Source organism: Mirounga angustirostris, unplaced genomic scaffold (assembly GCF_029215605.1).
Source record: "Mirounga angustirostris isolate CCGP_5_RB_7025 unplaced genomic scaffold, mMirAng1.0.hap1 SCAF_5, whole genome shotgun sequence".
Taxonomy (NCBI): domain Eukaryota; kingdom Metazoa; phylum Chordata; class Mammalia; order Carnivora; family Phocidae; genus Mirounga; species Mirounga angustirostris.
The window spans coordinates 171,034,791-171,058,658 of NW_026991713.1; the positions used below are offsets into that span (position 1 = coordinate 171,034,791).

Below are 23,868 nucleotides of genomic sequence, written 5' to 3' on the forward strand. Positions count from 1 at the left end.
GCCTTAACTTTACGAACTGGGAGAAATGGCATTGCCTTTGATGGGTTCTCAGTGAATCGATTTTTCTTTTTTAAACCAAGGTCATACACAAAGAATTCATATCAGAAGTTTTCAAAAAATTGCCAAAAACCAAAACCAAACAGAAACAGACTCATAAATACAGAGAATTGGGGGTGGCCAGAGGGGGAGGGGGTGGAGGAATGGGTGAAACAGGTTAAGGGGATGAAGAGGTACATTACCAGATGAGTGAGTCATGGGGATGAAAAGTACAACATAGGGAATATAGTCAACAGTATTGTTATGACGTTGCATGGTGACAGACGGTGACTATACTTAACGTGGCGAGCACTGAATGATGCACAGAATTGTCAAACCATTGCATGTATGCCTGAAAGTAATGTAACAGTGTGTGTCAACTCGACTTAAAAAAAAAATCATCCATCGTAAGACATTAAATACTAGTTGATGTCTGCTAGGAGATCCCTGATGGTAACGGTGAGGGGAACACCAGTCCGAGACCAGTGAGCCACAGTTAAGATTCTGAACTTAACCCATCGTCTGTCTCCACCGCCACTGTCCCTTCCAGTGTCATTTACATTCATGCCTGGGCTACTGGGTCCATCTGTGTGTGTTTCCTCCCCAAGTCTCTCCCCTACTGGCTTCTCTCCATGGGGATCAGACTTGGGATTGATGTCACTGGCAACCGATGGAACAGACGTGGAAGCGGGGATCCTACCTGGGAATCCATCTCCTGGCGTTTGATCTGGGTCAGTGTCATGCTGGAGAAGTCCATATTGTCTGCAAGGGCGGAGGGAAGGTCTTGTCAGGTGACACCCTGGCCGACTCTCTCGCCTGAGAGGCGGCCGTATGATACCAGCACTCTGCTGAAATGCTCGCTAGTTCCCAAAACACATGTGAAAGTCACTGATGTATAGACGGGGAGGAAGTGCGCTGACAGGGTAACGAGGATTGGGCGCGCCCCTACCCCCCAGCCCAGAAGAGTCGTGTCTTTGAATCCAGAGCAATCGCTACATGAAAAATCGACCTTAAGGCCTGTTGCTATGGTGACAGAAACAGCATGTGTACGTGGTGTCCCCCCCTTACGAGGAAGTAAGCACGCACGTAGAAAAGATGAATGAGAGAGAATGTGGAAACGGAGTTGTGGGAAACTGGGGACATAGAGACTAGCTGGACAGGATGGATATGGAAAGCAGTGCTTCGGGGCGGCTACCTGTCTCCTCAATCTGGGATTTGCCCGAGATGGTGGAGGCCACGACAGTGGCGGTGGCCTGGTTCACCCCCCGGGAGGCCTGCTGCAGCTGGGCCAGGTTTGGGCTGTCCTTGTCAGCTTTCACCTGCCAGGACCAAGCAGAGTCAGGTTCACACAGCACATGGCGGCAAGGACAGAGTCAAAGAAGTTGGTCCAATGGTTCCTAACAAACATACGGGATCACTAGGGGTCACTAGTCGACTTCTTACAAATTGCTTCCTATAAGGGGCGTGTGTTGTGGCTCAGTCGGCTGAGTGTCGGACTCTTGCTTTTGGCTCAGGTCATGATCTCAGGATCGTGAGATCGAGCCCCATGTCGGGCTCTGTGCTCAGTGGGGAGTCTGCTGAAGATTCTCTCTCTCCCTGTCCCTCTGCCCGTTTCCCACTTGGGCATGTGCACGCTCTCTCTCTTTCTCTCTCTCAAATAAATACGTAAAATTTTTTTAAAAAGATTTTATTTGTCAGAGAGAGAGAGACACACACACAAAAGCACAAGCAGGGGGAGTGGCAGGCAAAGGGAGAAGCAGGCTCCCCGCGGAGCAGGGAGCCCGATGTGGGGCTCGATCCCAGGATCCTGGGATCATGACCTGAGCTGAAGGCAGGCGCTTAACCTAAGGCTGAGCCACCCAGGCGTCCTAAATAAATCTTTAAAAAATGCTCTTATAGGGTCAACTCTTGGCGTATCTCTAATATGAAAAATTACTCCTGGCTTATTTGCTTGGTAGCCTCAGACTCTAGCTTTATCAGTTCTTGTGATAAACTGTTCTCGTTGCGGACACTAATTTGGGACAACAATAGATAAGGATGATAAGGACGCTCCCCAGAGTACTATAAAACTCACAGACAGATTTTGGTAACAAGCTTTGTATTACGATTAGTTGGGGGCAATGGTTCAAATTTGGAGACTTCAGGAACCTCAGAGCCGAGCCAGGGAACCAGCTCATGGCGCTGACACATTCCTTATTTGAGTGCACCTTGAATGCCCGGATTGCTAATCGGAGGTCGGCATGGCTGGGACCCTCAAAGGCCACTTGTCACAAAAGCGCTGAGAGTCGAGAGGAGAGCCCGTGTGGCGAGCTGGGCGGAGGAAAGGCTCTCAGGGGAGGGGAGGAGGGGACCCTTGAGAGGCAGAATTTTAACTTGGGACCTCATCTACCTGGACCCTGGATAAATCATCTGTTCTTGGGGCAGGCTCCGCTGTCCCAGTAGTCTGCAGCCTCGCCGGACCTTACAGTGCCCTGGGGAGTCTGGTACAGGTCCTACCTTAGAGGCAGCCACAAGCTGGGCTGTGCTGGCAGCGATTTCGTGCGAACACACCATCAGTTCCTCAAATTTCCCTCTGCCTTGCACCACCAGATCGGCTGCATCCCTGGTAGTCAGAAAGGGACGAGACAAATTATGTCCTGGACAGCTGCAACCCCTTATGATCCCGCCTCCAGAGAGCACAGCCGGCCCGGCCCATCCCTGTGCAGCCCCAGGAGATCCAGGCTCCCTTTCCAACTTTCAGTCCCGTTGACTTCCCTACCAACAGTTCATTTCCAAGGGGCAGACTGTTTGCCCTCGGTTGCTGTCTGGGATGGGTCGATGGAACTGGGGGTGGGGCTGAGGAGCCCTGGGAGTGACAGACACTTACACCATGACAGTGGCTCCCCAGCCCACAGCTTTGGAGGCCGAGATGAGTCCTTCCGTCCATCGGGAATTCTTGGCATAAAACTCTTTAGGTGATGCTGTGCCCTGAGGAAGTGAAAGGTAGTAACGACTAGCTTTTTCTCAAGGGCCTCCTATGCCCCAGTTGCTTTTATGTCTATTACTCCCATACGGACCTCACACCAACCCCAAGACGTAAGCATTATCACCCCATTTTACAGATGAGCAAACGAAGACTCAGAAAAGCAAAGATACTCTTCCCCAGTTCATGCAGGAGATAAGTGGAAGTAAATCCTAGACGTTTCTGACTCCAAAGCCCGTAGCATTTCTCTTATATCACATTTCCATGTTGTATATATAAGAATCTCTATCTATCCACGTGCACACAGGAACAACGTGATCCGAGAGGAGCCTAACCGCTCGCCACGATTTGCCAAAAGAGAAGAGTACTCAGTGAATAATTGAAGCAAATTATTTCTCCTTGGAATTTTAAAATGCCTTCATGCTTTGGAAGTATCTGATAGTCTTGGAAGCCACAGGTGCTCCTTGCTCGGTCCCTCTCTCTGTTTTGGGGATAGAAAACATCCCCTCTTGGACTGATAAAAAGCACCACTACTAAAGCAGATATGGCTGCCTTCTTTGAAGGATAGTGTTCAGGTCCGGAATCCCTCACTGGGCCTCTGTCCCCTGAGTTACAGCTGCACACAGGGTGTGAGAAGGAAACACATAAGCAGAGGAGGGAGAAAGCCCAGTGAGCACGTCGACCAGAGACTGGGGCAGAGTCTGTGAATAACTGTCAGCAGACTCTGCTGCGGGAAGGAGACATGGCCGCACTCACTAGGAAAGGTCAGCAACCAGGCCGGCCCCTCTGATTTGGCCAATTTTTCAAAAGCTCTCCCTTCCACCTCTGAGGGTCCAGGCTTGCAATGCACACGGGGTTTCCAGAGCAGGTTCCAATGATGTTGCCTGGGTTAATGACCCTGCAGCTGGAGGCTGAGGCTGACTGCCCTCTGGGGACCTGGGAACACCCCAGCTTCTTCCCGTGGGCATCTGCGCTAGGCCATGAGAAGCAGCTGCACCCTCAGATGCACACCCAGGACGAGATGGCAGCACCCGTGGATTTTGCTGAACGTGGACGAGTGTACTGAGTAGGTATAGCCTCTCGGTAAACTGGGAGTCTGTGAATGACCTGTCCAGGGGTCCTCACCCATGCTTACCCGGCCACTCTCCACTATCTCTCTCTGGAGGTCCTTCGAGGCCACGATCAGGACCTGAATAGCTTGCATTAGGCTTGTACAGGAACCAAGGATCCTAGGAGGAAAAAAAAAAAGTTAGGGTCACAGAAGAGAGACCAAGAACAATGAAGGAGTCTGTTCTCTTTTTCAGGCCTAAATACAGGCAAACCTGGGATGGGAAAGGCGGAGGAAATACACCTTCACGGAAAGGCACGTGAGTAGGGAGACTTGACTGGGGACAGTTATGTGATGATTCTCGGGGTTTCTCTTCCCCTAAAATGCAACGGCAATATTATCATCAAGAACACCGTTGTCGACAACTACACAGACTCATCCGTTGCCCATGACTGCTACTGTTCTAATTAGTATAATTCACTGCAGGGGAGACTCATCTGATCACCTCGAGGTGGCCCCACACGGCTCGGACTGACCTTTCGTTCACCTCCAACTGGACTCCTGTGTCTCCAGCTCGGGATTTGCTGAGCATCTCCTGTTAAAAAGAAGCAGGGTTTCTCAATACATGGTGGGTACTGGAGCGCTCACTGGCATCCTGAGACACTTTGTGTCCAACATCCTGTGGCAGCTGAGAAACCCAAATCCAGAAAGGGCCCATCCACATCCTGGTGAGTCGGGAAAAGAATCCAGACTTCTGATCTCTTCAGTGGGAAGCAGCCCCAGCAGGCTGGCTCTACCATCTGTGAGTGTCCATCCCAGGCGGACGTGTGCACAGAATTCTGGGAGCTATGGCACCCTGCCAACAGGGGGCAGCAGATCCCAGGTCCCAGCAGCAGGTACTCGCCCCAAGGCAGGCAGCCTGAGTCTTCCACCAAAGGAGCGCTATGGGACCTTTCCAATGCCGCCCACTCAGCTTTTCCCTGGGACAATCATGTCTGCTGATTTCACGGGTGCCTGCCACTGAGAAAAATGTGCATTATCTCCTTCAACTCTTACAACACCCCTCCGAGGCAGGTACTATTACCACTGCCCCATCATGCAGAAACGGGACCTTAGTGAGGTTCGTGGAACGACCTATTCCAAGGGACACAACTAGCAAGTGGTCAGCCTGGAAGTATGACGCAGGATGAACCGACACCAAAGTAGGTGAGGGGCTACTCATTTTCTATCCTCAGGGATCCTGTGGAGTTTGGGTTTTGGTTGGGCTCATAAGGGGCCTCGGTAGCCTTCATGAACAAGTCAGAGACATCCAGTGGGCAATGTCACCACGGGGAAGCTGCAAGAGCCTCGCTTTAGGAGACGTGCCAGATGCTTCCATACCTCGATTCTGGCCGTAGCAGTTTTGATGGCAGCTGACGTGGCAGCCATCTCCTTGTCCACCAGGTCCCCCAGCTCCTCCTGTTTGATGTCCAGGCCTCTGGGCAGGAGCTCCTGGGAACAGCATCACAAAGGCTGCAATGACCCTTTGACCTCCTCCTCTCTGTTCTCCCGTGGCAGAAAGCAAGGGAGAAGGGCCCTGCCATGTAACACACTTCTGGAACCCACAGAGGGGCCTCCTGTGCAGGCCTCGTCTGGAACTCGCTACTGCGTGAACCCCAGAACCTCACACTCCACCCCCCTCCTTCTAGAAAGCCATCCCTGCCTAAGCCCACAATGCCATTCAGTTGCAGCTGCTTGGACCCTGACCTCACAGTTGCACGGTACAGTGTATTTGTGGCTTGGGAGGTATTTTATTTTAAGATTCATTTATTTGAGAGAGACAAAGACAAAGAGACAAAGAGCAAAAGTGGGAAGGGCAGCGGGAGAGGGAGAGAGGATCTCAAGCAGACTCCACGGCTGGGCACGAGCCTGATGTGGGGCTCGATCTCATGACCCTGAGATCACGACCTGAGCTGAAACCAAGAGTCAGACGCTCCACCGACTGTGCCACCCAGGTGCCAGTTGGGAGGTATTTTAAAAACATCTTCAAATATCGGTGATGCCTTCCAACCAGACACTCTGCCTCTTATTGGACTTTGCGTCCACAGCAATCATATGAGGCAGTTACTAGTTCTGTTCTACACATGGGAAGCCAAGGCTCCGAGAGGTCAAATGTCTTGACCCCAGTCACACTGCTAATGGATGGCAGAGAGCAGGGATTTGAACTTGGGGCTGATGGCAAAGCCTGTGAATTGTGAAAATATTATTTGTTATACCTATGAGAGTACAAAACAGATATGAATGGTTTAAAGAATAAGAACAATGGCCCACATATCTACCACCCAACTTAAGGACTAGCTTAAGGAACGTTATCAGTACCTTTGAAATCTCCTTTGTATTCTGCCCTAACTCCATCTCCACCCTCCCTGCTTCCCACCTCAAGATAAACACAGAATTCAGGAGAATGCTTATTTTTTTTTTAAAACTCCCTATGAAGGCATCCTTAAACAGTATAATGTGAAGTACATATGTTTTGATCTTTATTTATTTCCTTTAAAGACTTTATTTATTTAATAGAGAGTCTTAAGCAGACTCCACACTGAGTGCGGAACCTGACTTGGGGCTTGAACTCATGACCCTGAGATCATGACCTGAGCTGAAACCAAGAGTCAGATACTAATTGACCCACTGAGCCACCCAGGAGCCCCTGGTTTGATTTTTATTTAAAAGGAATCCTACTCTATGCATTTTCCTATGACTTGCTTGTTCACTCAGCAGTCCGTGTGTCCTATAATGTGGTAATTCTATCTCCAGGCAAACACCCTAGAGAAACTCTTAAATCAGGAGATATGTACCAGAGTGACCAAATACACATTCGTGATAGCCCCAAACTGGAAAGAACCCAAACATCCATCAACAATAGATATATAGCTATATAACAGATATGTAAATAAATATAAACAGATACATAATAGATGTATAACTTGAGCTATAGTCACATGACAGACTGCTACAGAGCAGTGAAAATGAACATATCTGCATGGATGAACCTCACATACAGAATGCTGGAAAAAGCACGGTGTAGAAGAAAGTCTGTAACACACAGAACTAAAAATGTTACTTAGGGAAAAAGGACACAGTTTTTCTATTACCTTCACTTGGAACCCTGATTAAACATTCTACATATAACTTCTACACTCCAGCTTCTAAAATCTGTGCCACATTCTATGGTAATTCCTTCAGTTCTATCATCCAATTCACTAATTCTTTCTTCAGCTTTGTTTTAACCTGCTGTTGGATCTCTATGCTAAGTTATGACTTTCAATGATTATATTTTTCATTTCTAGAAGTTTGGTGGTGGTTTTTCAAATATATCTGGTTACTTTTGAAAGTATCTTATTTCCTTGCCACACTTTTTAATATCCTTTAAAAAGTTCTTTAACATATTGGACACATTTATGATGAATGTATGGGCCTTGGGACTTTATCTGTGAAAGTTCCTTGGGGTTTAGAGTCAAAGTATACCTCTTCAGAGACCATTTGGATCTGCCTCTGCCAGGTACCTGGGCCCCTAATGACCTGATTACTTTAATTTTCTGTTTGGGTTTTTTTTCAGGCCACACAGGTAGTAGATTTGGACCCTGAAGCCACAGATACGTGGCTTGTAGTTAGAAATTCCCTAGGAGGCCGTGTTGCCTCCTTTTCCCCGCTACAACCAAGGTTGAGACCAGATCTCTCCAGTAGAGTAGGCTTTTCCCCCGTTCACTTGGGGTGTGATCTTTTGGAGTTCTGTTTTGGGGAGGAAGTCTCTGCATTCCAAACTTTGACCCTACTTGGGCCTAGGTTTTGTTTCTTACTCTCCCCTGTATGTGTGGCCCACTAAAATCCAAGCTCTAGGCCAAAAGATGAACAAACACTGGCTCCTGCATCCTTTTGGTTTCTGATTCTGAGAATTTCCTTAGTTTTCCGCCAGTTCAGATTCAAGTAACATTTTTCCCCCCAAACTTTATTTAGCATATTCCACGCCCTGTCCTAGGAAGAGTTCTAAACATCTGGTCTGTCCTACTGCCAGAAAGGAAACCTGCCCAGGATCTTCCTCTCACACCTTGCTTTTTAAAATTAATTTGATTCTTGGGGCGCCTGGGTGGCTCAGTTGTTAAGAGTCTGCCTTCAGCTCGGGTCACGATCCCAGGGTCCTGGGATCGAGACCTGCATTGGGCTCCCTGCTCGGCAGAGAGCCAGTTTCTCCCTCTCCCACTCCCACTGCTTGTGTTCCCTCTCTTGCTGTGTCTCTCTCTATCAAATAAATAAAATCTTAAAAAAAAATTAATTTGATTCCTACTTCCTCACCTAATGGTGTCCTACACATGTGCGTACTGAGAAGCAGTTCTGCATGGCCCTGGAGAAGGTGGTCTATCTCCAGCAAAAGGCAGACTGTGGTAAGGCTGCCTAGGCCGCCATCAGCAATTTAATAACACTAAAATACCACTGGGATCGTGTCATTCTATTGAAAGAAAGGTCAGCAATTCACCATTATCCATAGCCTTCCTTCATCCAGACATTCACAATTCCCTACCTCGTCGCCCACTTCTCCCCAGTATGAACCTTCCTACCCATCTGATCTTTTTATCTGCTTTGCTTTCTCCGTATGTATATTCCATTAAATAAACATTCACTGGGTGTTAGCCACCTGCCAGATACGCCAGGGACCAAGGGGATGACGTGAAGAAGGTGCAGGCTCTGTCTTTAAGGATCATGGGGGAAAGAGACAGGTAGGCAGGTACACTGCAGCACTAGCCACCAACATCGCAAGGTGAAGGTGGTGGGTGGGAGGGACCCAGGAAGGTGAATAAGGGCCAGACTGTGACAGTCCTTGGGTATCACATTACATAATTTGATTTTTGTTATTGAACGAGGAATCACAATCAGATCTCTGTTTTTCGAAGAGATTAGAGGAAAAGAGGCCAAGAGGCAGAAAAACTAATCAGAAGGCTGTTATAAGAGTTCAGATGAGGGATGACGACAATCTGAACTCCGGCCCTGATCTCTTCATACCCTGGACTTACTGTTATGACCCATTTTTGGAATCAAGTAAATGCCTTGTACTGAACTCTTAAAATAGAGCTGATTACCGCTCTCATCCCACTGTAGAGAAATGGGTGATTTCCTTATTTTCCTTTCCCATAGGGACCATGTCTTATTTGTCCCTGTACATCTAATACGTTCCCCACTATGTGCAACGTACTCACTGCATCTTTATTCAATCAATAAATATGCTGTTATCGCCATGGTAGGTGTTAACCTGTTCAACCAGATACAAATCCCGGAAAACAGAGAAACTATGCTTATTCTTCTTTGACACTGCTTAGCACAGTGACGAACACACAGTAGGTTCTCAATGCACAGCCAACACATGAGATATAACGGGAAGGTCGTTCAGGGGGTCAGATTTTTCAGCGCCAACTCTCGCTTTCTTGAGTCAAATGGAAAGCGCAGAAAGAATGGGCTGAGGACATCACTGAGTCCCTGGCAGATCACCGGCACTCACCCCCAAGAACCTCTGTTACTGTCCCCTGTAGTAACACAGCTCCTACCTCGGTAATGGCAGAGATCCTGTTGAGGCAGCTCTTCACGGCCGTGCCGTCATTTTCCCGCGTTCCTTCCTCTTCCAGGAAAGCCAGGTAGAGGAGGGTTTCCTTGCCAAACTGCTTGCAGGCCTCAGTCAGCGCTGGAGATGCAGGGCAACCAAGACTTTTGAAGGCCCTCTGCTCTCCCTGTTTTCCAGCCCAGGCCCCCAGCCCCGGTACTCACAGTCAGCAGGTTCCAGCGGGGCTCGAAGGCAGGTGGTGCTCACGTAAGCCATGGTGTCACTGGTCAAGTGGGCAAGGAGGGTGACCGAGTGGAGGAGCCCACTGATATCTGCCAGGAGTTTAAAGGGGGTTGCTCAGGGCTGTTGAGGGGTAGGTTTACCTCCCTACCTCCTTCCCTGCTTTGCAAGTTATATACACCCCTTTCTTGGTGCAGAGGAACCCATTGCTACTTCCATACGCAAGCATTTCTGAACTCGGTCCAGCCATCACTAAGTGACAGACCCTATGCTGTGCCTTTCTTACCTTCTGGGTGGGCCAGGTAGCGGCTCCAGCTTTTTTCCAGTTGCTCGAGGCAGCTGGAAACAGACTTGACCTTGGAGAGAAGGTGATCTGTGGTGGAGGGAGACAGGGCAAAGTCAGAGGCGGAGCTGTCAGACCTGCTTGCTCCCCGTGAGGGTAAGGCACGTGACGGATGCGCCTACCTCGTGAGTGGCCTCAGCCCTGCAGGAGCTGCCCTAAGATGGGAGGGCGGAGGAAAGAGGGTTCACTGCGCTCGTACAGGACTCTCTCACTGCAGCCTCAAAAGCTGTGCTTCTGGGCCCATCTGGTCCCTTAGCCAAGAGCCAGGGCAGCCACATCAGCAGCCTAGAGTGAGCCTCTCCCTTCCTCGGGACTGCCTGCCCAAATAAATCCAGGCCTTCCTGTTACGTCTTTCAAGGACCTCGGACTCTCATTAGTCTTGAGCCCAGACCCTTGGCTCCGTCAGGCTAATCTGGGCTCATGCTGTGCACACAACACAGAACAGCCATTCCCACTCTGTGCCTCTGGGCACAGGTCCGCAAAGATTTTCACATGGGAGTTGAAGTATGGGGGCCTCATGTCACTGCACAGGTGTGGCTCCTGGCTCCATCACCAGTGGCTACGATCGCAGGCCATGCACACCTGCTTCCTCAAGTGAAAACAGAGTAACAGGACCACCTCATGGCACCACAGTGACGATTCACTGGGCCGAGGCGTGTGGAGCACTTAGAACGGCGGTTGGCACATGGTGCGTGCTCCGTAACGTCAGCTGTTTGTGTTATTTTACCCCCCGCTTCTTCCCCTCCAGTGGCTCCTGTCTGTCCTCTTCCTTCAAAGCCCAGCTCATAAAGTCTCTCCTCAGAATCCGCCCACGGCTGCCCCACTCTCTGGCATTCCCTCAGTAAACTGGGAACTCAGTGTGCTCCTTCCTCCTTACAGATGGGTTCCCTGCTGAGTAAGATAGAACAGCCTTTGCCGCAGACGTCACCAAATGGAGACATTTTTTTTTTTTTTCCCAAAGATTATTTTAGGGAGAGAGTGTGCACGTGTGCAAGCAGGGGGAGGGGTGGAGGACGTGCGGAGAGAGAAACTCTCAAGCAGACTCCCCGCTGAGCACGGAGCCTGACATGGGGTTCGATCTCAGGACTCTGAGATCATGACCTGAGCCGAAATCAAGAGTCAGACGCTCAACCGATTGAGCCACCCAGGCGCCCTGTAGACATGACTATTTGATAATCAAAGTCAACTCTCGGTTGTTTCCTGCCATCTGCCTTGTCCTCAGTGGGCCCTCTGGTAGCTACACCCAGGACTTCACCAGTGCCCTGGGCCTGGATGCTCTGCCACCTGAGGCCCCTCCTCTCATCCACAGGGCTTCTCTGGCTCTGACCGCTGCCCCACCCGCATGCCCTTAGGACTCTGGAACATGCAGAGTGGGCCTTGTTCATGCCTGGGACTACACGGGTATTCTCAATGTTCCTGCCCCCCGTGTGGGCCTGAAGCTCCCAAGCAACCTTCTCTTCATTCAGGCCATGTTCTTCTGTCCAGAGACACATTGGGCCGTCTGCTCCTCCTCCCCCTGGTGCTTGGACTCGAGCAGTGGTATCACACCTGGGGGCTTTAGAAAGTTCTACCACCTGAGGCCCTGGGCCACAGAGCTTCTGGCTGAACTGATCTTAGGGTGGGGCCTGGGCATCGCCAGGTGACTCTGACTTGCAGCAGGTGGAGGACCCGTGAGCTCAGGTCACGCGGGATTCAACGTCACCACTGACCACTGAATTTGCACGTGCGGGCAGGCAAGGGGGGAGGGTACCTGCAGAGCCGGCACAGCTGATCAGAGTGGGCTCCTCGAGCTGCCGCAGGGCCTCCTGGACCACCTGCTCTGCGGCCTTCCTTGACTCTGCCAGCAGCATTTTCCGTTGGTCTTTGGCGACCTGGCACGCGGATTCCTAGAAAAGGTCCAGGGAGGTGAGGATCAGACACAGACCCCATCAGGAGCCTTCGAGCAGCATCCACCTTGACACAGTGGGGAGTCCTGGCATCTTAACTCAAGCTACTGCTAAAGAGGTGGGCATCCGTTACTTGCCCTTGCGCTGGACAGTTCCCGCTGGGTGTGTTCGAGCTGTTCCTGAAGAGCGGATAACTCTTCCTCCCGACGAGCCACGGCATGCGCCAAGCTGCTCCGCTCCTTCTCAAGCTCGGCGATCTGGCCGGCCCACTTTGCCTCTGACTGCAACGTTGGCCGGGTTAAAGAGGGAGAATTAAACGCTCCACTTCCCAGGAGTCCAGACCCACCAGCAGGCCACAGGGAACAGGAGGCGTCACCTTCATTCCCCCAAGCACACACTGAGCACGGATGGGACCAGCTTGGTCAGCTGCTGCGTGGGGCTGGACGCCGGGTGACAGCAGTCCCAAAGCCAGAGAGGGAAAAATGTGGAAGGGAGGCGATCCTCACCTGGGCAGAAGTTTCCAGGCTGCCTTGGACAATCTGGAGTTCCTGTTTGCTGGTGGCAAGTTCTTGCTTCAAGCTCTCTAGTACTTCCGTCTGTTCTTGAGTCTGAAAGAGAAGAAAAACAGGAGCCCTCTGATCTGGGTGGTGGTTGTAAGAGATAAACACATATAAAACCCCCCAAGCTATTGGGGCACCTGGCTGGCTCAGTCAGCATGCAACTCTTGATCTCGGGGTCACGAGTTCGAGCCCCGTGTTGGCTGTGGAAATTATTTAAAAACAAAATCTTAAAAAAAAAAAGTCCCCAACTCATCAATGGGAGATTTGTGTACTCTCTTGTATGCAAGATTGGATGCATCCAGCAAAAAGTGGGTGGGAGGAGGTGATAGCCCAGAGTGTTCCAGAAAGTTTTCTTCTGGTTAAGCAGGGAAAGCCGAAGGGAGAATTTTAGGGACATTTCCTAAATATCATGCTTCAGCTTATAGTACCGATAATAGTAGAACTAAATCTTCTTTCTTATAAAGTGTTTTTTTATTTTTTAAAATTGAAGTATAACTGATACAGAACTGGATCTTTAATTCAGACATCCCAATACCTGGTATGATGCTGAATCTAACCATCTTGAAACAACTCTTTTTGATTTCTTTCTTTTTTTTTTTTTTTAAAGATTTTATTTATTTATTTGAGAGAGAGAGAATGAGAGAGCACATGAGAGGGGGGAGGGTCAGAGGGAGAAGCAGACTCCCTGCCGAGCAGGGAGCCCGATGCGGGACTCGATCCCGGGACTCCAGGATCATGACCTGAGCCGAAGGCAGTCACCCAACCAACTGAGCCCACAGGCGCCCCTGATTTCTTTCATAAGTGCTACTTTTCAAAGAGCAGGTTGCAACCCATTAGAATTCACAGCTAACATTAAAAAAAAATGAAATAAACGGAGGCACCTGGGTGGTGCCAAGTTGGTTGAGCATCCAACTCTTGGTTTCGGCTCAAGTTGGGATCTCAGGGTTGTGAGATCGAGCCTTGCGTCAGGTTCCGTGCTCAGCGCGGAGTTTGCTTAACACTCTCCCTCCCCTTGCCCCTCCCCCCAACCTCTGTAAAATTAAATCTTTAAAAAAATAAAAAATAAAAAAATGAAATAAACAGAGCAAAAAAAATCCAAATGCATCCACAGAGTAAGGATGAATATTGCTTTGTGACACTTTTACTTCCATTAAATAGACCATATTTCCTACTCTGAGTCACAGAGAAGCGTGACTGTTAAGTGTAAGGCATTCAGTTTTCTCTATCTGACACATCCTACTGCAATGGGACCTGCCTGCCAATCCCACCCCAACTCGTGGGTGTTCTCCCAACCACAAGTCCTCATAAATGTTCACGTCTCTCTCTGATCTCCAGGTGCTTTTACTTCTCTCAACCATCCCAGACTCGCCCTTGGCAAGACTTTGCTGATGCACCTGCTCAGCTGAAGCCTCTTTATCACGCCATGCCTCTAACCCCTGGTGCGTTGGTCACCCTGTCCCATGCTCACACCTCTTGTAGCACGCTCACAGGGCTCTAACCCACAGGGCTGCCTGTTGCAGCAAAAGACAAGGTCTTTCCACCTGGGCAGCACCCGAGGCCCGCCTCCAGCTCAGGCAGAACCCCTCCCTCATTCCCCCTGCACTTTTCCTTCCCCTCACCTTCCGCTGCGCCTGGTCACTTATTCGCTGGAAGGAGTCCTCTAGCTCTTTTTTCTCTCGTTCCAAATCCGCCTGGGCTTGCCTGGCCACGGACACCTGTTTGGTCACCTCTGCATTCTGTAGGGGAGGAACAGTGTCTTGAACTGGCTTATCTCAGGTTTAACAACTCGGGGACAACATCTACTTCTAGAACAAATGACAACGTTCAGACAGCTGGACACAGAAATCACTTTTCTACCCAGAGAGAAGCCAGAATAGAGATGTCATCTTCAGATACTCGACGCTCAAGAATTTAAAAGAACAGGGGCAACTGAGTGGCTCAGTCGGTTAAGCGTCCGAGTCTTGATTTTGGCTCAGGTCATGATCTCGGGGTCATGAGATTGAGCCTTACATCAGGCTCTGCACTGGGCGTGGAGCCTGCTTGGGATTCTCTCTCTCCCTCTAACCCTTCCCCCCAACCCTGCTCTATCTCTCCCTAAAAATAAATGAATAAATAAAATAAAAGAATAATAAAGATGGGGGATAATCCAATCAGGGCTGACATCAAAAGTCAAGACATGGAAGGCCAGCAAGCTTGAAAAGCAGTGGTTTCCATGAAATGATGGTGACCCACTCAGAATTGGTGGGGACAATGGAGCGGCGGTGTCTCCTGCGTTGTGGGGACAGCGCACGGTGCAGGGTCCTACCTTCCGCAGCAGGTCAGCGTGGTTCTGCACCAGCTCACTGTACTTTTCCTTTAGCTTGCTGTACCGCTGTTCATTGGCTTGGGCTCTCCCTGTATTGTCAAGAGCCAAGGTGAGCAGTCTACCCCTGCTGGGACCCTGTGCCTTCCTTCCATAAGCCAGAATCCCTAGAACAGCCTTCCTCCTTTTCACAAATGCAAACACCTTCTACGCCCTCAAAAATCCCACTGAAATAAACTCCTCTTCATCGGTGTTTCTGGTGTTAGGCTATCTCTCCTTCGGAGACCCTGTCCCCCAGGCAGATACCCCACTGTCACCTCCTGGTTCCCGTCCCCGCATTCTGAGCCCGTGGGGCTCTCCACTGGCTGGGCTCCCACCCGCCCCTCAGAGTGGCGACATGAAGGTCCTTCCTGGTGGCTCTTCTGGGCAGAAGCACGGCTGGGGCTCTGCCACCCAGCCCTATCCTTCCCCCTGAGCCTTGCCTGACTCTGCGGCCCCCGCCTTCAGCCCCAGCCTAACGGACTCACTTTCTATCTCGGTCAGGCTCCGCTGGGCCTTCTCCGTGTCTTCGCGCTTCTTCTTGAGCTCGTCCAGCTCGGCCCGGAGAAACTCGCTGTCATCAGCCGCCTGCTGCCGCAGATGTCGCTGTTCTGCAAGCTCAGCCTCCAGTTCGCTGACCCGGCCCTTCAGCTGCAGCACGGCCCGCTGGCTCTGTGGGATGGACTCGGCCAATGAGCCCCAGCGCTGGGCCACGGGGCTGGGCTGGGCAGGAGAAGCGGGTCCTCCCAGGCTTCCAGCACTGATCCAATGAATACCCATGTTTGCCTAACAAACCCCGCCCCCCCCCCAAGGGCCTCATGAGAGTTGAGGCTTCTGGTCATTATAAGCCACCAGCCAACAATGGCGTGACGACAGGAGGACTCTGGTCTTGTTGGAGTGGCCTGGGAGCAGTCCTGGACGAGCGGGCACGAGGGAAGAGGGGATGTTTGCCTGCCCCCGTGAGTGAAGCCCGACCAGCCATGGGCCTGGGGGGCAGTCCTATTTACCGCCCCAGACCCCACAAACAGCCTTGAGAGTTACAAATCAGACCTTCCGATCGCCACGGGAGGAGAACAGGTCTTCCTCACTGTTGGCTTCACAGCCAGCCGGCGGTCATGGTTAACTCAAGAACCAAAGGGAGACAGGGCTTGGCTCAGAAGTCATTCTTAAGGTAGGAATGACGGAAATGCAGCACTACCAAGACCACGGAAGGACCAGGGCCTTCTGGCTTTCGAGTTTCTACTAACGAGCACCCCTGCCATCCCCCTTAAAATGTGGTCCGACAAGTGTCTCTGCGAATATGAACATGCCACGGCGAAGCCCAGAACTGGATCAGAGCCCGACTCATACCTCAGTCTTCATGTTCTCCAGCTGTGCCTTCAGCTCACTGACTTCCCTGTATAGTTGACCAATTAAGTGATCCCTGGGAACAGAAGGAGAACAAGTTTGCTTCCACTGTGCTTCCATCCCTTTCCTTTTAAATGCGAGCTGGGAAATCAGGGGAGGAAGTTAAAAGCTGGTGTTAATTTGGGGAAAGTTTTTTGAAATTCCATACATTATATGCTAAGACCCTCCGTGTCACTGGATCCGAATCTAACACCCATGGGTTATTCAACCTTATCTGATCTCCCTCTGGGATTCCAGGGGCCGATATTTGAGCATTGCGACGCTTCTCTGCGGGGCCCAAGTGTCACTGAGCATCCCGCCCTGGTCGGGGGTGGCCAGCCAGACCCCGGCTTCATGTAGTTTCTGCACCACCTGCCTGCTCCCAGTGTGGACTCACTTCTCATCCTTGTTCACGCCGTTCTGACTGTTGAAATTGAAGGGGTCACTGCTGAATGAGCTGCCAAAGATGTCATCAAACTTGTTGTCAAATAAATTCTGTGGTGACCAAAAAGGAGTGAGGACAAAGTTAGAGATCCAGAGACTTCTGTACGGGGCTCAGAGGAGTGAGATGTAAAAAAAAAAGGGATCCTTTCTTAACTGGGTTCAAGTCCATCTGTGGTCCCTCTTAGAGACCGCAGGGCAGGGGCCTCAGTCTAGGTTAGCGCTTTGGTTAGAAGTTGGTCCAGCTTGGTGACAGCCAAAGGGTCTTGGTCAGAGCCTCTCCCCTGCCCATATGGGGCAGCGCGAAGGGCCGCACGTGGGGCTCACCACCTGCTGTCACCCTAACCCTAACCTAATCCTAAGCCTAACCCTAACACGTGGGGCTCGCCACCTGTCACCCTAACCCTCGGGTTCCAGTGGAGGTGCTCCTCACCTGCTGGGAGGCATCCATGTCCACGAGGTCATCCTTCTCTAAGACGGGCTCGCTGTCCGGGGACGAGGCCTCGGCCGGGATGACCACCACAGGGCTGATGTGTTCTGACAGCGCAGAGGCCCGCAGGAAGTTGGGTGGGTTCTGAGGAGGGAAGACACCCCCCCAAACCGTGTCACCCGCCAGTCCTGCCCGTCTCTGAGATCTGAGAGCACCCAGGACCCGGCAGCTCCCACGGCAGGGCCGGGCGCACGTACCTCAGGCAGTTGAGGGATCTGAATGAGCCGCTTGAAGTACTGGAGGTTGCTGGAGCGGTAGAACAGATCTTTCAACCTGGGGGTGGAGAAGGGCCTGAGGGGTGCTGGGCACCTCCCCGGCCCTGGGGTGGGGACAGTGCAGCCCCCCAGCTGTCCTGCTGCCTGCCCAGCCCAAAGGCGCGGGCTATCAAGGAAATGACCTCCATGGCACTGGGATTCGATTGTGACGCTGCAGGGGGAGGTTATCTGGAGCCTGTCCTCACTTACGTGGTGGTAAGGAAAGAGGGATTCAAAGGACAGAATCCTCTGGAAGAGCGGATCCCCCCAGAACAAATTTCTGCATCGCTGTGGAATCTATGCTGTTGCATGGCAGATGTCTTCCCAGGAACGTTTGGCTTAGAATAACATGAAAATAAATGTACTCTCTCTGAGGATACGCGACCTAACCACAGGCATGGGGAAGGAAACGTCATTACTGAGGGAGATCCCTTTGTTTTGGAGCTCTGTGTTATCTCCCCAGTTAGACTAGAAGCTTCCAGAGGGCGGAGACTGGGTTCTGCTGAGCTGGGCTTGCCAAGGAACCACGCACAGAGGAATTAACTCATCAAGACTTCACTGGAGAAAAGCAATCTATTTATACTGTGTCCCAATCTTGGATGGGTATGGGAATGAAGAAACCAATTTTTTTTCTCATCTTTGGGTCTCCATTTTGAATCAAAACATGGAAAGCTGAGGAAGCAGAGAGCATCAGACAGATTTCCTGAGAGGAGAGAGGATGGTGGGTCTCTGTGCCCTCTCCCTGCAACCCACAATCTCCTCCAGCTCAGCCCAATACACTAAACCCCTGGGATCTCAGGCCAGCCCTTCTGACCCCAAGGTTGGGGTTGCCCCTGTCAGGTCATTGGCACTTTCCCCGAATTCGGGGACACTGAGGCCTCAGGGAGCCGCCGGGTCTGTGCAGACGAGAGAGTGAGGCAGCTGCTCATGGGAGAGGGTTTCATAAGCTAGAAAAAAATGAAAGGAAATAAAATCACCTGACCACACATCCCCCTCTTTCTGGGCTGGAGCCAACAGTAATAGGCTGCTTTGCTTTCATAAGCTACTGGAATTTACCATTCCAGGAAATCAGCCCCAGGGCCTGTCTCCTAGGATTTAATAAGTCATTTATTATAGAATAAACATATAAGGCTTTTCAAATGGAATAAGGAAACCGGGAGGTTAGGACAACCCTGAACTTGGCCTCTGACTGCTGCCCGGGGAACCAGCACGAGAAGTCTGAGCTTGGGGTTTGGCAGCTATGCTTTTTCTCTGTTGTCAGGGCTGAAGAAACTAACAGGCAAAACAAGAGGGTCAAAGAGAGCGTGCTGAGCCCCAGGGCTCTTCTCGGCACCTGGGTTCTCTCTCTCATGCCATTCCTTCCCCTCTTCCTTGGGCACACGTAACCAGTGATGAACTGTATGTCTCCCCTCGCCAGCAATCTTCTTCCCCAAATGCACAGAATAATTTACCCCTCAGTCAGACAAACTCTCCTCTTCTAGACAAGACAGCTGGCTTACTAGTTTAGTAATTTATCCAAATATTTATGCGTAATTGGCTGCTACGTATCAGGGGCTAGGGATGTAATAATGGAGAGTCAGGCATAAATAAAGCTGTGCTAAGAACCATGAAAGAAATAAATTAGGTGCTGGGCTGAAGAATATGGGGGGGCGGAGGTGGGGCTGGAGGAACAGGAGATGAAGAAGACCCGACTTAAATAAGAGATTTAAGATTTAAGGCCAGAGATGCTTTTGTGGGGAGGTGACCAAAGATGACCCAGAGCCGGCCAGGCTGGGAGAAGAGCCTCACAAAGAGAGGGAACAGCAAGCACTAAGGCCTTGATGGAGAAATGAGCTGGGAATGTTCCAGGAACTGGAAACGGACCCCATGTGGTGGAAACACCATAAGCCCTAAACACAATAAAGATAAGGTCAAAGATAGCAAGCAGGGCCTTGGAGATCATGGAGAAGAGCTTGGATTTTCTTCTCAGTGTAATCAGAAGCCACTGAAAGGCTCTGAGCAAGGGAATGACGTCTTTATGAGGTTGTTCTAACTGCTGGGGTGGGGGGACAGGATTTCAGGGGGCAAGAGTGGAAGCCCAGGGCATCCGCCATATTGGAGGGTCGTGGCACAAAACGATGGTAGCCCCAGAGATGGCAGCTATGATTGGAGCCAAGATATATGTGCAGAGCATCTGCCACTGGAGTGGACATGGGAGAGGAGGACAATGGTGAGTTCCAGATCTCTGGCCTAAATGGATGTGGCAGCATTTACTGAGATAGAAAGGGCCGGGAAGGAAAAATTTGGTTTTTTTTTTGTTTATTTATTTATTTTTAGAGAGAAAGAGCATGAGGGGGAGAGGGAGAGAGAATCTCAAGCAGACTCCCCGCTGAGCGCAGAGCCCAATGAGGGGCTCGATTCCACCACCCCGCCATCACGACCCAAGCCGAAACCAAGAGTTGGATGCTCAATCAACTGCGCCACCCAGGCACCCTGGGAGAAAAAGTTTGCGGAGGAAAACCTAGAGCTCAGTTTGAGATGTAAGACAGATAACTGGGTGCGTGAGACCCAATTCAGAGGCAAGGCTCAGTCAGCTAGAGATACAGATCTGGGTGTTGCGTTTCACGCACATGGACCATACGTGGTATGAGAACGTAGGGAGAAGAAAGAGAGGATGAAGCCCGGGGCATACAGCAGGTGATGAATGAATGGATGAAATCACCTTCTCCGACATGCTCGTGTGGACTTTATTAGAGAACGGATAGCTTCGCCAGCCAGTGGTACATTTACTGCCGTCCTCGTCACCTTCCTCCACTCTACTGGTTTACTCTGCCGATACCCTCATTCCTCAATCATTTTAAAACAAGTGCTCTTGTGTGGATTAATCAAGTTTATAGCATTCGTTTCTCTCACTTAAGCCACTTACTTGGTGAATTGCTCCATGAAACGATCCCGGTGGCCTTGCAGGGTGTCGGCTGGGAGACCTGGAAGAAATTGGGAAAAGAGTGAGAGGGAAGAGGACCACAGGAGGACCAGGCGAGCCACAGCGGGGCTCTGGAGGGAGAGGACCATCCACCCTGGGGCTTGTGGCCAGCCTGCCAGGCCTACAGCTGCCCCAGGAACAGGGACTGGTAACCAAGGGGGCCCAGAAGGGCCAGCCATGAGTCTAGGGGTGCTTCTCCTCCACATCTGTCCTTCTGTTTGTTCTTGCAGCATGAGCCATTCTGGGTGCAGTGGGCTGGAAGTTGTGTTCCTGACCACGGAAGACACCGTGGTGACCTGACCAAGCAGCAGGATAGACCCCCAGCAGGTGGCAGAGGTGTGGCTCTCTCAGAAGTACGTGCACTGGGTCGGTCCAGCACAGACGTTAATCTGCGAGGGATCCATAGAGCCTGCACGAGAGGATGCCTGCCAGAAGGCAAAGATTATAGGACAACACTCAGGATCCCAGTCTGGTGCTCACTCAGTCACGGCCAACGGCAAGATGCTGGACAAGCAACAGCCTCTTAGACCAGCCCCCTCTCCTACAGAGTGGGTTCTCTGAGGTCCCTTCTCCTCCCAGAATGCATGACGCTGCATACTTCAACTATAGATCACAACTCGGTGATCCCTTTATTTCTTGTCTTGTTCCTTAAACGTACATTTTAGGAATTTTTTTTAATTAACATAAAATGTATTATTTGTTTCAGGGGTACAGGTCTGTGATTCATCAGTTTTACATAATTCACAGCGCTCACCATAGTACATACCCTCCCCAGTGTCCATCACCCAGCCACCCCCAGCCCTCCCACTGCCCCATTTTAGGAATTTTTGAATAGGAATACATTTACTTGGTACAAAGAGGGAGTACGTGTATAAACATACGATAATTCAAAATGCCCACCAAAACGGTGGATGATGATGGCACTTTATCTCAGTGGCCTCTCTCCCCAGAACACTTAACCCCAGTCCAGTCATGAGAAAAACACCGGGCAGACTTAACTCAGGGGACATTCTACAAGTGTCCGACCAATTCTCGAAACCATCAAGGTTGTCAAAAACAGGGAAAGTCCGAGAAACTATGACAGCCAAGAGGAGGTTAGGGAGACACAATGACCCAATGTAATGTGGTGTCCTGGATGAGACGTTAGGTAAAAACCATGGAATTCTGAATAAAGTATGGACTTCAGTTGATAATAATGTATCAATAACGGTCCATTCATTGTGACAAATGTATCATATTAATGTAAGATATTAACAATAAAGGAAACTGGGTTCAGGGTATGGGGGGGACACTTCCTCAGCGATCTTTACAACTTTTCTGTAGATCTAAACTATTCTAAAATGAAACCTTCATTTTTAGAGAAGTATATATTGTGCAGGATAACTGCCTTTCTTCCCTTGGGATTCAGTCTGCTCTCTGCCCCTCTGGGTGCGCTCACTTGTCCAAAGCCTTCCTAACACTTAAACATCTGATTCCAACCTCCCTTCCACGAGATGCTCCTGGATTAACCCGAGTGATGCCGCTTCCTGTGCCCCCTAAATAACCAGACCCACTTCCTGTCAGTGACCACAGTTCTAGACTATCCCTTGTCCCTGTCTTCCGACATGCATCCTTGTCCCTTTGCCAGGGCCATAACACCTTGCTTGTATCCACTCAGGTCTTGATTTTTCTTGGTTCTCCCTCATCCATACATTCTGCACATGTATATCCCTCATGGGGAACGCCTCTGAGTGTGGACCAGAAACCACCCAAATCAGCTTCACCTGGGGTATGGTTTCACCATGCACACCCCAAACCTACTGGACCCACCCACAGCAGACCCCACAGGAGCAGGACCCACACACATTGTATAAACAAGAAGCACACAAAAGTATAAGAACTCTACAGTAGTTTCCAAGATAGAATCTGCAAAAGCATCCCAGGGACCTGTGGCTGGGTAGGGGCTGGCCCACCATGTACAAGAGCAGCTCTGTTTTGTTTTCTATTTCCCCATAAAGTTCCACATGTCCAGAGAAGCTGCGTGGATGAACACTTCGGAGACCACTGTCCTTGCACCTGTGGGTCCAGGCTGGGCCTGGTATCAGTCATGTGGGTCCTAGAATACATGACACGTGTGGACGGAGATGTGATGAAGCCAGAGGTGGAGGGAGGGAGCTGTCCCAGGACACTGCTATGGAGAGCCAGGTGCTTCCCTGGGCACAGCAAAGCTTGTGCCCTGCTCCTCAAGGGGGTTGGGAGCTCTAGGAACTTTGGGAGCAGTGGCAGAAAGGGCACTGAAGGGACAGCCTCTGGCTGTAATCCTCCTTCCAGCCAGAGGCGCACAGAGAAGATCCGGCCCATTGTACTCACAGGAGTGGAGTTTGAAGAGGAGCTTGACAGTGTAATCGTACAGATGACTGCAGTCCAGTATGACCTGGATCAGCGGGGCGAGCCGGCACTGCCCGGTTGCCGTCACGGACACCGAGCGGGACATGTCCAGGGAATTGAACACTAGGGAATAAACGGGGACACAGGCAGTAGGGGATAAGAAACTGCAGGTGACCTTCTCAGAGGGGCACAAGACAGGGGTCTGACACATGCCAAGGACCCGCTCTGTGCATATGCTATGTCATCGGACCGCAGTTACCCCTTACAACACTCCCGTGGGACAGGTACACATGGGAGGAAACAGAGTGAGTCCCCGGAAGGCAATCACATGGGGAAAATAGCAAACATTAATCAGGACACGAAGGAGGGAATAATTCAGCCCTGGCTTCCTGGAGGCTTGCCACAGGGTCTTGGGACACCAAAAAGGGACACATGCAGGAGCCCTGGGTACACAGGGCTGAGGATGAGCCATCAGGATCAAAGGCTGCTGTCGGTCCCTGGGGGGCAGGTCAGCTGAAGTGCTGCCCTCCACTCTCTCGAGCTCCAGACAGCACGTTGCTCCCTCCCTGTCTTGCTCCACAGACCCCTCCACGTTACCCTCTGCTCCCTTGTTCTTTGTTTTTTTTTAAAGATTTTATTTATTTATTTGACAGAGAGAGAGACAGCAAGAGAGGGAACACAAGCAGGGGGAGTGGGAGAGGGAGAAGCAGGCTTCCCACGGAGCAGGGAGCCCGATGTGGGGCTCGTTCCCAGGACCCTGGGATCATGACCTGAGCCGAAGGCAGACGCTTAATGACTGAGCCACCCAGGTGCCTTTTTAAAATTTATTTTAGGGAGAGAGAGAGAACACAAGCAGGAGGGGCAGAGAGAGAGAGGGAGAGAGAATCCCAAGCAGACTCCATGCAAAGCGCAGAGCCTGATGTGGGGCTCGATCCTATGACCCTGAGATCACTGAAACCAAGAGTTGGATGCTCAACTGACTGCGC

At 50.9% G+C, this 23,868-nt stretch overlaps 1 protein-coding gene across 7 annotated transcripts in view; it reads right to left on the minus strand.

The window, feature by feature from the left end:
- The window catches only part of HIP1 (huntingtin interacting protein 1), a 145,682-nt gene that overhangs the window by 5,583 nt on the left and 116,231 nt on the right, over positions 1–23,868 (minus strand). For 6 of the 7 annotated variants that reach the window (XR_010411989.1, XM_064593134.1, XM_045875555.3 and 3 more), the window contains 22 exons: positions 22,865–23,005; positions 20,459–20,516; positions 17,497–17,572; positions 17,243–17,383; positions 16,766–16,863; positions 16,333–16,405; positions 15,471–15,654; positions 14,947–15,035; positions 14,261–14,377; positions 12,588–12,689; positions 12,219–12,362; positions 11,946–12,081; positions 10,139–10,225; positions 9,837–9,944; positions 9,620–9,753; positions 5,427–5,537; positions 4,583–4,641; positions 4,134–4,227; positions 2,903–3,003; positions 2,533–2,638; positions 1,232–1,355; positions 737–798 (listed from right to left, as the gene is read on the minus strand). Coding sequence is in view for 6 of the 7 variants with exons in the window: in XM_064593134.1 (XP_064449204.1) it covers positions 737–798; positions 1,232–1,355; positions 2,533–2,638; positions 2,903–3,003; positions 4,134–4,227; positions 4,583–4,641; positions 5,427–5,537; positions 9,620–9,753; positions 9,837–9,944; positions 10,139–10,225; positions 11,946–12,081; positions 12,219–12,362; positions 12,588–12,689; positions 14,261–14,377; positions 14,947–15,035; positions 15,471–15,654; positions 16,333–16,405; positions 16,766–16,863; positions 17,243–17,383; positions 17,497–17,572; positions 20,459–20,516; positions 22,865–23,005 (2,345 nt within the window). In the remaining variant the exon portion in view is untranslated. The remainder of the gene's footprint in view (positions 1–736; positions 799–1,231; positions 1,356–2,532; positions 2,639–2,902; positions 3,004–4,133; positions 4,228–4,582; positions 4,642–5,426; positions 5,538–9,619; positions 9,754–9,836; positions 9,945–10,138; positions 10,226–11,945; positions 12,082–12,218; positions 12,363–12,587; positions 12,690–14,260; positions 14,378–14,946; positions 15,036–15,470; positions 15,655–16,332; positions 16,406–16,765; positions 16,864–17,242; positions 17,384–17,496; positions 17,573–20,458; positions 20,517–22,864; positions 23,006–23,868) is intronic. The other variant, XM_064593133.1, reaches the window with a different exon arrangement.